Genomic DNA, 13288 nt, shown 5'->3' on the forward strand with positions numbered 1-13288 from the left:
TCTAGAACTGTAAAAAAAATAAATGTGCTGGGTCCTTTTCTTTTCCTACTTCAATGCTGAGATCCTAAATCACTTATTTCTAATGGGGACCATTCTGACAAAGGATGGCTAAAATTTAGGTTCCATACAACAGAATTGGCTGACCATTTCAACATTAAGTTAAGATAGTTTACTACATTGAATGTGGTTCTCATTGCAGGTCATTACCAGTTATATCTGGAGCTACAGCAGCCAAATGTGCTCGTCAGTATTTCCATATTCCAGAGGAGAAGAAGAAAGAAGCTGTAAGATTCCAAAATAAAAAATGATTGTGGTGGGTGGGTAAAAAAGTAAATTTTCTGTCAGTAAAATCTCCAGTGTCTGTTGCTGTTATTTCTTAAATCATTGTTAAATATTCTCCCTAGGGATCATATCAAATGTGATCTGAACAAGACCAGATCCATACACAGGTATCAACTCTCATTTTCTCTCACTCTCCAATTTAGGTAGAGATATTAAAAGATGGTTATGCGATTATTGAAGACAAATATAAAATTCTCCTTGATAGAACCTTGCCTATTTTGAAAGATGAATCCAAAAGCTTAGTTTCATCTGTGGACCAAGCAAGTAGAGATGATAGGTAAGCAACCTTGTGGGCAAAGTATTGGTAATGAAATACAATATGGTCTGCAGCTATGTTAAAATTTGGGTATGTCCTATTTTTAAGTGAATAAATAATGTTTTTCTTCAGTTACAAAAATACTACTACTGACACCCTGTCAATATATTATGCATTTGTGTTTGTTTATTTCTTAGTGTCAGTAATGGTGTTATCATCCATATTTTGGCCCATTCCTTCTTATGACCACCAAAGCATACTTGCAAAACAGTTTGACCTATATTTTATTAGCACAGAACAAGGCAATAACAGCTTGTCATTAAAATGTCTACAGCAGTATGATTGTTGAAGAAATAAGTTATTAAAAATATGACTCACTTTACATATATATATTTGTACAACAAATTATTATATAAATAATAATATATACATATAAAATCAATGCTTTTGCTTTGTGTATGCAGTAGCCAGTTAAAAATTATGTCTTTTGCAGGAAAATGGATGGAACTGGAGATTATTATGTTGATGAGATAAGCCAAGTTCAGAAAGACAGGTATCACATGTTTTTTCTCATATGTGGAGTGAAGACCTAAAAAAATTGACATGACTATAAAAGGGAGACTAGGGAGTCAGTGAGATGGGGTGAGGAAAAAGAGAAGGCAATTGGGGTTAAATATACTCAAAGTACGTTATATGTATGTATAGACATAGCATAATGGCTGAAAGCATGGTTTAAGTGGTAGAATGCCTGCCTATCAAGCATAAGGCCCTATGTTTAAATCCTAGTACCACTAAAATAAATAAGTAAATAATCACTTAAGTAATAGCATAATGAAACTTACTAAAATCTAAAGAAAAGAAGGAATGAGAGGGAGATAAGAGAGAGTGATAGGTGAATTTGATCATAGTACATTATATACATGTTTGGAAATATCACAATGAAAATCTTTGTACAATTAATTTATTCCATTAAAAAGGAAAAAGTTCCATTGATGAAAACAGCAAAAATTGAAGGGCTGGGGATGTAGCTCACTAGTAGCATGCACAAGGTCCTGGGTTCAATCCTTGGAACCATAAAAATTAAATTAATAAATACTTAAATAGGAATAGGGAGTACCTATTTGAGCAAAAATGGCCTGCAAATTTGAGAGTTTATATACATGCTAAAGAAAATAGGAAAATAAACATGAATGTCATTTTTATTGAAATATAATATTTGTATATGTTTATATGGTACATTATAGCAGTGCATATATCTAGTGTGCAGTAATCAAATCTGAACAAGCATTTCCATCTTTTCAAATGTCAATCATTTCTATGTGTTGGAAACTTTGTACTCTTCTAGTAGTTTTGAGATATATCATAGATTATTTTAACCAACAGTTAATACTGTGCTGTAGAATACCAGGACTAATTCCTTCTTATGTTTTAGTGCTGCCTTATTCAACTTCTTTTTGACTTCTTTCCCCCATCCTTTCCAATTTCTAGTGACTACCATTTCTATCCATTCTTCTACAAGATCAACATTTTAGTTTCCACAAATGAGTGATAATATGAGGTATTTGTCTTTCTGTGTTTGACCTATTTTGCTTAACATAAGGGCCTCCAGTTCTACCCCATTCCCTGAAAGGCACGATTCCATTCATTTCCCATGACTGATTAAATATTCCATTGTGTATATAAAATACATCTTCTTTATCCATTCATCTATTGAAGGATATCTGGGTTGATTCTATGTTTTAGCTACACTGAACAGTGTTGGAATAAACATGAGAGCACAATTATCGTTTTGGTATAATGGTCTCATCTCTTTGGATATATATCAAGCAGTAGAATTACTAGATTAGATGGTAGTTCTATTTTAGATTTTTTGAGAAATCTCCATACTGTTTTCCATAATGGCTATACTAATGTACGTTCCCAGCAATAGTGTATAAGAGTTTTCCTTTTTCTGCATCCTTGCTAGAATTTATTATTTTTTGTCTTTTTGATTAGAGCCATTCTGTCTGGGGTTTTGATTTGCATTTCCCCCTGATGATTAGTAAGATCAAGCATTTCTTTCATACACTTATTGGCCAATTGTATGTCTTCTTTTGAAAAGTATCTAAATAAATACTTTTCCATTTTATTGGATTATTTGTGTGCTTTGATGTGTGTGTATATACATATACATCTACATAGACATGCACATATAACACACATGTGTGTATATGTGTATATATATATATATATATATATATATATATATTTATTTATTTATTTGTTTGCAGTAGGGTAATTAAACCCAGGGCCTCATGCCACACTCTACCAATTGAGCCACACCCCAAATCCTTTTGCTTTTTAGTTGGCTTTTCAGGTAGTGTCTCCTGCTTATTTTACCCAGGCTGGACTCAAACTCCAGATCCTCCTACCTCAGCCTCCCAAGCAGCTGGGACCACAGATATGTGCCACCACATATGGCTTCTTTTTGAGATAGGGTCTCACTAAATTTTTGCCCAGGCATATGTGAAAAAACAAAACAGAGCATGCTAGAAAAACTATACAAGAAAGGGAGAGTAAAAGAAGTAAGGTGAGTAAAAGAGAGTAAAAGAGGTAAGGTGAATATGGCTGATGTACTTCCTACACAAGAATGAATACAGAATCTTTAAACCTGTTGAAATTACCATGAAAAGGAAACTAAGTTAGAAAGTAGAAAAATAGAGGAGATGAACCAATTGTGGTTATAATATATATATATATATACATGGAAATGTCACAAGGAAACTCCATGTATAGCTATCTTAAACAAACAAAAATGTCCTTTTTCCCCAAAACAGAGAATAAGAAGACAAAACAGGTCTTGTCTGAGGGGGCTGGTACAAGCAGGAATGGGAATAATATAAGGAAAGAGTGTAGGAGGGTGAATGTGGTGGAAATATTATTTACACATTTATGTAAATGGAAGAATGAGACCAATTGAAACTATTGCAGGAATGGGGGGGAGGGATAAAGGAGAATGATGGAGGGAGTGAATTCAACTATGATATATTGTAAGAACTTTTTTTTTTCATTTTTCTTTTATTATTCATATGTGCATACAAGGATTGGTTCATTTCTCCCCACTGCCCCCACCCCCTCCCTTACCACCCACTCCGCCCCCTCCCTCTCCCCACCTAATACCCAGCAGAAACTATTTTGCCCTTATTTCTAATTTTGTTGTAGAGAGAGTATAAGCAATAATAGGAAGGAACAAGGGTTTTTGCTAGTTGAGATAAGGATAGCTATACAGGGCATTGACTCACATTGTTTTCCTGTGCTTGGGTGTTACCTTCTAGGTTAATTCTTTTTGATCTAACCTTTTCTCTAGTACCTGTTCCCCTTTTCCTATTGGCCTCAGTTGCTTTAAGGTATCTGCTTTAGTTTCTCTGCGTTAAGGGCAACAAGTGCTAGCTAGTTTTTTAGGTGTCTTACCTATCCTCATCCCTCCCTTGTGTGCTCTTGCTTTTATCATGTGCTCATAGTCCACTCCCCTTGTTGTGTTTGCCCTTGATGTAATGTACACATATGAGGGAGAACATACGATTTTTGGTTTTTTGAGCCAGGCTAACCTCACTCAGAATGATGTTCTCCAATTCCATCCATTTACCAGCGAATGATAACATTTCATTCTTCTTCATGGCTGCATAAAATTCCATTGTGTATAGATACCACATTTTCTTAATCCATTCGTCAGTGTTGGGGCATCTTGGCTGTTTCCATAACTTGGCTGTTGTGAATAGTGCCGCAATAAACATGGATGTGCAGGTGCCTCTGGAGTAACAGTCTTTTGGGTATATCCCCAAGAGTGGTATTGCTGGATCAAATGGGAGATCGATGTCCAGCTTTTTAAGTAGCCTCCAAATTTTTTTCCAGAGTGGTTGTACTAGTCTACATTCCCACCAACAGTGTAAGAGGGTTCCTTTTTCCCTGCATCCTCGCCAACACCTGTTGTTGGTGGTGTTGCTGATGACGGCTATTCTAACAGGGGTGAGGTGGAATCTTAGCGTGGTTTTAATTTGCATTTCCTTTATTGCTAGAGATGGTGAGCATTTTTTCATGTGTTTTCTGGCCATTTGAATTTCTTCTTTTGAGAAAGTTCTGTTTAGTTCACATGCCCATTTCTTTATTGGTTCATTAGTTTTGGGAGAATTTAGTTTTTTAAGTTCCCTGTATATTCTGGTTATCAGTCCTTTGTCTGATGTATAGTTGGCAAATATTTTCTCCCACTCTGTGGGTGTTCTCTTCAGTTTAGAGACCATTTCTTTTGATGAACAGAAGCTTTTTAGTTTTATGAGGTCCCATTTATCTATGCTATCTCTTAGTTGCTGTGCTGCTGGGGTTTCATTGAGAAAGTTCTTACCTATACCTACTAACTCCAGAGTATTTCCTACTCTTTCTTGTATCAACTTAAGAGTTTGGGGTCTGATATTAAGATCCTTGATCCATTTTGAGTTAATCTTGGTATAGGGTGATATACATGGATCTAGTTTCAGTTTTTTGCAGACTGCTAACCAGTTTTCCCAGCAGTTTTTGTTGAAGAGGCTGCTATTTCTCCATCGTATATTTTTAGCTCCTTTGCCAAAGATAAGTTGCTTAGAGTTGTGTGGCTTCATATCTGGATCTTCTATTCTGTTCCACTGGTCTTCATGTCTGTTTTTGTGCCAGTACCATGCTGTTTTTATTGTTATTGCTTTGTAATATAGTTTGAAGTCAGGTATTGTGATACCTCCTGCATTGTTCTTTTGACTGAGTGTTGCCTTGGCTATTCGTGGCCTCTTGTGTTTCCATATAAATTTAACAGTAGATTTTTCAATCTCTTTAATGAATGTCATTGGAATTTTGATGGGAATTGCATTAAACATGTAGATTACTTTTGGGAGTATCGACATTTTTACTATGTTGATTCTACCAATCCATGAGCATGGGAGATCTCTCCACTTTCTATACTCTTCCTCAATCTCTTCCTTCAGAAGTGTATAGTTTTCCTTGTAGAGGTCTTTCACATCTTTTCTTAGGTTTACACCTAGGTATTTGATTTTTTTTGAGGCTATTGTAAATGGAATTGTTTTCATATATTCTTTTTCAGTTTGTTCATTATTAGTGTATAGAAATGCTAATGATTTTTCTATGTTGATTTTATATCCTGCTACCTTGCTATAGCTATTGATGATGTCTAGAAGCTTCTGAGTAGAGTTTTTTGGGTCTTTAAGGTATAGGATCATGTTGTCTGCAAATAGGGATATTTTGACAGTTTCTTTACCTATTTGTATTCCTTTTATTCCTTCTTCTTGCCTAATTGCTCTGGCTAGGAATTCCAGTACTATGTTGAATAGGAGTGGAGATAGTGGGCATCCTTGTCTGGTTCCTGATTTTAGAAGGAATGGTTTTAATTTTTCTCTGTTAAGTATAATGCTGGCTGTAGGTTTGTCATATATAGCTTTTATAATGTTGAGGAACTTTCCTTCTATTCCTAGTTTTCTTAGAGCTTTTATCATGAAATGATGTTGGATCTTATCAAAGGCTTTTTCTGCGTCTATTGAGATAATCAAGTGGTTTTTGTCTTTGCTTCTGTTAATGTGGTTTATTACGTTTATTGATTTTCGTATGTTGAACCACCCCTGCATCCCTGGGATGAAGCCTACTTGGTCGTGGTGAATAATCTTTTTGATGTGTTGCTGAATTCGGTTTGCCATTATTTTGTTGAGGATTTTTGCATCAATGTTCATTAAGGAGATTGGCCTATAGTTCTCCTCTTTGGAGGTGTCTTTGCCTGGTTTTGGGATAAGTGTAATACTGGCTTCATAAAATGTGTTTGGCAGTTTTCCTTCCCTTTCTATTTCATGGAACAGTTTAAGGAGGGTTGGTATCAGTTCTTCTTTAAAGGTCTGATAGAATTCAGCAGAGAATCCATCAGGTCCTGGACTTTTCTTTTTGGGGAGACTCTTGATTGCTGCTTCAATTTCATTTTGTGTTATAGGTCTATTCAGGTGATTAATTTCCTCTTGGTTCAGTTTTGGATGATCATATGTATCTAGAAATCTGTCCATTTCTTTAAGATTTTCAAATTTATTTGAATATATGTTCTCAAAGTAATCTCTGATGATTTCCTGGACTTCCATGGTGTTTGTTGTTATCTCCCCTTTTGCATTCCTAATTCTACTAATTTGGGTTTTTTCTCTCCTCATTTTAGTCAGGTTTGCCAGGGGTCTATCGATCTTGTTTATTTTTTCAAAGAACCAACTTTTTGTTTCATTAATTCTTTGTATGGTTTTTTTGGTTTCTATTTCATTGATTTCAGCTCTTATTTTTATTATTTCTCTCCTTCTATTTGTTTTGGGATTTGCTTGTTCTTGTTTTTCTAGGAGTTTGAGATGTATCATTAGGTCATTGATTTGGGATCTTTCAATCTTTTTAATATATGCACTCATGGCTATAAACTTTCCTCTCAAGACTGCCTTAGCTGTGTCCCATAGGTTCCGGTAGGTTGTGTTTTCATTTTCATTGACTTCCAGGAACTTTTTAATTTCCTCTTTTATTGCATCGATGATCCATTCTTCATTAAGTAATGAGTTATTTAGTTTCCAGCTGTTTGCATGTTTTTTTTCTTTACTTTTGTTGTTGAGTTCTACTTTTACTGCATTGTGATCAGATAGTATGCACAGTATTATTTCTATCTTCTTATATTTGCTGAGGCTTGCTTTGTGCCCTAGGATATGATCTATTTTGGAGAAGGTTCCATGGGCTGCTGAGAAGAATGTATATTGTGTAGAGGTTGGATGAAATGTTCTGTAGACATCTACTAGGTCCACTTGATCTATTGCATATTTTAAATCTTGGATTTCTTTATTGAGTTTTTGTTTGGATGACCTATCTATTGATGATAATGGAGTGTTAAAGTCTCCCACAACCACTGTGTTGGCATTTATATATGCTTTTAGGTCTTTCAGGGTATGTTTGATGAAATTGGGTGCGTTGACATTGGGTGCGTACAGATTGATGATTATTATTTCCTTTTGGTCTATTTCCCTTTTTATTAGTATGGAATGTCCTTCTTTATCTCGTTTGATCAATGTAGGTTTGAAGTCTACTTTGTCAGAGATAAGTATTGCTACTCCTGCTTGTTTTCGGGGGCCATTGGCTTGGTAAATCTTCTTCCAGCCTTTCATCCTAAGCATATGCTTATTTCTGTCGGTGAGATGTGTCTCCTGTAAGCAACAAATTGTTGGATCTTCTTTTTTAATCCATTTTGTCAAACGGTGTCTTTTGATGGGTGAATTAAGTCCATTAACATTAAGCGTTAGTACTGATAGGTATGTGGTGATTCCTGCCATTGAGTTGTCTTAGTTATTTGAAGGTTTGATTGTGTGTACCTAACTTGATGTTACTCTCTACTGTCTTGCTTTTTCTTATCCTGTGGTTTGGTGCTGCCTGCCTTTTCATGGTTAAGTTGGGTGTCACTTTCTGTGTGCAGGATCCCTTGCAGAATCTTTTGTAATGGTGGCTTTGTGGTCACATATTGTTTTAGTTTCTGCTTATCATGGAAGACTTTTATTGCTCCATCTATTTTGAATGATAGCTTTGCTGGGTAGAGTATCCTGGGGTTGAAGTTATTTTCATTCGGTGCCCGGAAGATCTCACCCCACGCTCTTCTTGCTTTTAATGTTTCTGTTGAGAAGTCTGCTGTAATTTTGATGGGTTTACCTTTGTATGTTACTTGTTTTTTCTCTCTTACAGCCTTCAATATTCTTTCCTTAGTTTCTGAACTTGTTGTTTTAATGATGATATGTCTTGGAGTAGTTCTATTTTGATCTGGTCTGTTTGGTGTCCTGGAGGCCTCTTGCATTTGTATGGGAATATCTTTCTCTAGATTTGGGAAATTTTCCGTTATTATTTTGTTGAATATATTACGCATTCCCTTCGCTTGCACCTCTTCTCCTTCTTCGATGCCCATGATTCTCAAGTTTGGTCTTTTGATGGAGTCAGTGAGTTCTTGCATTTTCTTTTCACATGTCTTGAGTTGTTTAATTAATAGTTCTTTGGTTTTTCCTTTAATTACTATTTCATCTTCAAGTTCTGAGATTCTGTCTTCTGTTTGTTCTATTCTGCTGGATTGGCCTTCCATTTTGTTTTGCAGTTCTGTTTCGTTCTTTTTTCTGAGGTTTTCCATATCCTGGCAGTTTTCTTCTTTATTGTTGTCTATTTTTGTCCTGAGTTCATTTATCCATTTATTCATTGTGTTCTCTCTTTCACTTTGGTGTTTATACAGTGATTCTATGGTTTCCTTTATTTCTTCTTTTGCTTTTTCAAATTCTCTATTTTTATTGTCTTGGAATTTCTTGAGTGTCTCCTGTACATTTTGGTTGACCCTATCCAGTATCATCTCTATAAAATTCTCATTGAGTACTTGTAGTATGTCTTCTTTTAAATTATTCTTGTGGGCTTCATTGGGTCCTTTGGCATAGTTTATCTTCATTTTGTTGGAGTCTGGATCTGAGTTTCTGTTCTCTTCATTCCCCTCTGGTTCCTGTACTAATTTTTTGCTGTGGGGAAACTGGTTTCCCTGTTTTTTCTGTCTTCCCATCATTGTCCTTGGTGTTGTTACTGTCCCTGTACTGTGTGTAATTAAGTATTTTCTAGCTTGTAATAATAACAATGGTAATATTTAGAATGGAAGAGTGAGCTGAGATGGAAAGCAAGAAGTTAAAGAAAAGGGGAAAACAAATATACAGACAAGAGGGAGAAAGCAGAACAAGGTATCAGACAAGAGAGTTTCAAAGGTATAAACAGGGAGTGTTAGTGTACTAATCGACAGTAAGCTGAACGGACATTAGAGAGACAGAGAGAGGATTGAAAATCAAAGATAAAAAAAAAATAAGTAAATGGAAGTAATATCTATATATAAAAATGAATTAAAATAAAATGGAAAATAGAATATTTAAAAAAAAAAAACCAAAAAACTTCCAAGTTTATATGCAATGCAGTTTCAGTCTTAATAATTTGGGTGTCCGTCTCAATCTCCAGTCCTGGAGTTGGTGCCTCAGATGTTGTTCTGTAGTTGTCTCATCAAAGGGGATGCATAAAGTAGAACAAAACTACACACTGACACACACACACACACACACACACACACACACACAAAAAAGCCCCACCATGTGTCCCCAGTTCAAATGCAGTACAGTTTCAGTAAGTTTTTCAGCTTGCAGGTGTAATTCGGTTGTTCTCTCATCAAAGGTAGGGAGAAAAAGAAAAAAAAGCGTCTGGAGACAGTTCTGAGAATGGTATCTGCAACTGTGGCTTGCCTGCCTGCTGCTCTCAGCCTGTAGCTGGCAGCGTTATTTATGCAGATCTCTGGGATGAGCTAGCACTCACCTGGTCCCACAGGCTTTGTTTGCTCAGAGTTCTCCTGTGCGGGAGCCTCTGCTACAGGCTTTCCCCTTTCCAAGCACTGGGAAAGGTGACACTGCCCGGCGTTGTCAGGCCTGCGTGTTTATTTACAGTTCATGTGGGAGCCCCTCTCCTCTGAAGTTTTCCTCCCACTGCCACTTTCAGCAGCTTTCCTGCTCCTGCTTACTGGGCGGTGCTGCTGCTCCTGCCGGCCACCATGTTTGTTTACAGTTCACGTGGGCAGTGGGTCTTTCCTCCTCTCACAAGCTTCCCTGCTCCTGGTTGCTGGGCACGCGCCCCGCTCCCGCCAGAGGCTCTCTGGCCCGCCCGTTTATTTACAGTCCCGGGAAGGATTCCCTTCCCCCAATCTTCAGCGCTCAGGGTGCCCCACCCTCTTTCCAGCGTGTCTTAACTGTTCTTATTGCTTATTACTCAGTTTCTCTTTTTTTTTTCCCGGGTGGAGGTCAGTCTGTCCAGGGGGCTATGCTGCTCTGGCCCAGGCTTGTCTGTGGGGCTACCGCGGTACCGCGAAGCTCACCTGGTCCACGTCTTCCCAAGCCATATGGGCGCCGGCCACTGGCGGCCCCAGGGGCCCTCCTCGTTTCTCCATTTAACGTGAAGTGGAGATTCTCTGCATCGGCTGGAGATGTGGAGGGGTCAAAGTTATGCCTTTTCTTGGTGATTATGCCTGCAAAGTGTGTCTCCAGTGTCTCTCCAAGATTTCACTATAGGAGGGTCGCTTTCTTCTTCCTACCTCTAGCCGCCATCTTGGAATCTCTGTAAGAACTTTTGTAAATGTCATAATGTACCCCCAGTATGACAGTAATAAAAATAAATTTAAAAATAATACAAGGGGGAAAAGAATAAAGAGAGCAGAGAAAAAGAAGTCGGTAAATCTTAGACTTTATGGCACCTAGAATGTTGTAATTGTAATAAATGATATTTGAACATCTGCACATTGAACCTTAGAAGCTAAATTAACAACTCAACTTTTCAGGGAAACTATACAGATACTTGACAGTCTTCTAAATGTCAAGTCAGAAAGAATATGGAAAATATGGTTACCTATCAGATTTAATTATTCTAGTGAAAACGAACACATAATTCTATGATAAAATTAACCTCTGCTGTATCTGTACTCTAGTTCAGTGGAAAATTTAGCCTGTGGCCTAGCTTTTTCATCTTTTCTCTGTCACAAGCCTATGTAATTTGGTATATAATAATAGAAACAATCCAAGAATCATTTATCTTCTCTTTATGCTTCCTCCTTTATATAAAAAATAAAAAATTTACTCATTTACTTCTTTCAGAGTTAAAATTGAGCTGACAGAGTTTATTGCCTACACTACATAATTGAAACTTGGGCTATGAGCTATGAATGCTGATTCGTTTGGCACCATTACATTGCTGTATGATTGAGTACATGCTATATACATTTTCTAAGTGATAGATAGATAGATAGATAGATAGACAGATAGATGATAGCAAGCAAGCAAGCTATACATATATGTATGATAGGTACATATATGCACAAATGTATATAAAGATTGGTATATGTGTATATGAAGAACTATGGATATTATATAATAAAATTTGTCCACTTTAATTTTATACTTCAACAATTTTTAATGAATTTACTGAGTTGTTATAATCCTGTATTACAGCTTTTTCATCACCTTAGTAAGATCCTTCATATCCATTTACTAAACCTACTTTCTATTTCTAGAAATTCAACTATTCTGGACGTTTAATATCAATGGAATCACATAAGTAGTCTTCTTTGTGTCTGGCTAATTTCACTTAGATAACTATTTTCAAGGTTCATCTATGTCATTACCATGAATTGGAACTTCAATCATTTTTATTGCTAAATGTTCCATTATATATATATATAAATGTACATATATATATATATATGTATATATTTACTGCTTACTTGCTCATTAGTTAATTGACACTTCATTGTTTTCCAGTTTTTAGTTATGAATAATGCTGCTATGAACCTTCACTGGAAAATCTTTGTGTTTGCATTTCTCTTGGTAGATACCTAAAAATAGAATTTCTGGGAACCAATGGGATTGAATGGAAAATTATGTTTAACTTCTTTATAAACTGCCAAATTGTTTTCCAAAATGGGTATTCCATTTCACATTCATTTCCATCAGCAAGTGTGGGTGTTCTTATTTTCTACATCCTCATGATCATTTGTTATTTTCTGTCCTTATTATAGTCATTCTGGGTGAGATAAGTATTTTTTCATTACATTAAGGTGGTGGAACAGATGGCCTGTTAGAATGTTTAGACACTGTATTGCATAATATATAAACGAAATGAAAGACAAGGTTATCGACACCTTATAAATTATAATTAGGTAACTATTGGATACAGGGCAGCCTTTTTAAATGAGCTCTTACAACATGTTGGGTTAATATTTTCTTGTATTATTTCTCAGAAAAGACTGTAAAGGGTCAAGTCAGGATGTACTTAAAAGTGAAGATTCACTGACCATGGAATTGGATTTGGCCATACCATATTTCCAAGAACTAATAATCAAGAAATCATTTGGACAGGAAACTGAAGATATTTCTTTGGAGTTAGTGTCTTCTCCTCAGGACAGGGATTCAATCTTGATTGAAGACAAATCAGACACTCAGTATAACACTATAGTGAACAGGTATACAATCTATTCCTTTTCTAACCTATGGGTCCTTTACATGCCTTTCAGCAAAATATTTATTCTTTTATTTTTTCATAGTCTGGCACTTGGATAGAGCTAAAGAAAGGCAGGATATAATAATTGCTTTTATAGTCTTTGAAGAATACCTCTGTTCTCTCATGTTCCTTTATGTGAAGCCCAGAAACATAATTTAGAATGTTGATGGGGACTTGGACCCCAAATTTAGGTTGCCTAATTCTATACTATACTAATGGTTATACAGTTGAATATTGCGTTGAGCCTACTTTCACTTTGAAACCTTAACCAGTCAGACGGTTTTAAGGTAAATACTGAATTATGGTCAACACCTGAACAGGTATTTAGCTCTCTGGTGTATAGCTAGTGTTTCTGAGGAAATTTGGATATTAATTTTCAAACACATATTCTTCTGAAGTTAAAAAATTACCTGTTTAAAGACACAGAAAATTACCTGTTAACCCAAAGCATAATATTATAGTGAGGGAAGCAATATATGATTAAGGAAACATTTCCTTTAGGCACCTTCATTCCTACCATTATCATTGTCTTATACTACAGATGCTTTACTCCTTGGTAATATGTTTTGTGTCTCT

At 36.0% G+C, this 13288-nt stretch overlaps 1 protein-coding gene across 1 annotated transcript in view; it reads left to right on the top strand.

Moving 5' to 3' along the window:
- LOC141419468 (heat shock factor protein 3-like) overlaps positions 1-13288 on the top strand; it is a 55228-nt gene that overhangs the window by 37174 nt on the left and 4766 nt on the right. Inside the window, exons 7-9 of the mRNA XM_074062267.1 lie at positions 200-284; positions 486-619; positions 12453-12674. Coding sequence (XP_073918368.1) covers positions 200-284; positions 486-619; positions 12453-12674 — 441 coding nt within the window. The remainder of the gene's footprint in view (positions 1-199; positions 285-485; positions 620-12452; positions 12675-13288) is intronic.

Source organism: Castor canadensis, chromosome X (assembly GCF_047511655.1).
Source record: "Castor canadensis chromosome X, mCasCan1.hap1v2, whole genome shotgun sequence".
NCBI lineage: Eukaryota > Metazoa > Chordata > Mammalia > Rodentia > Castoridae > Castor > Castor canadensis.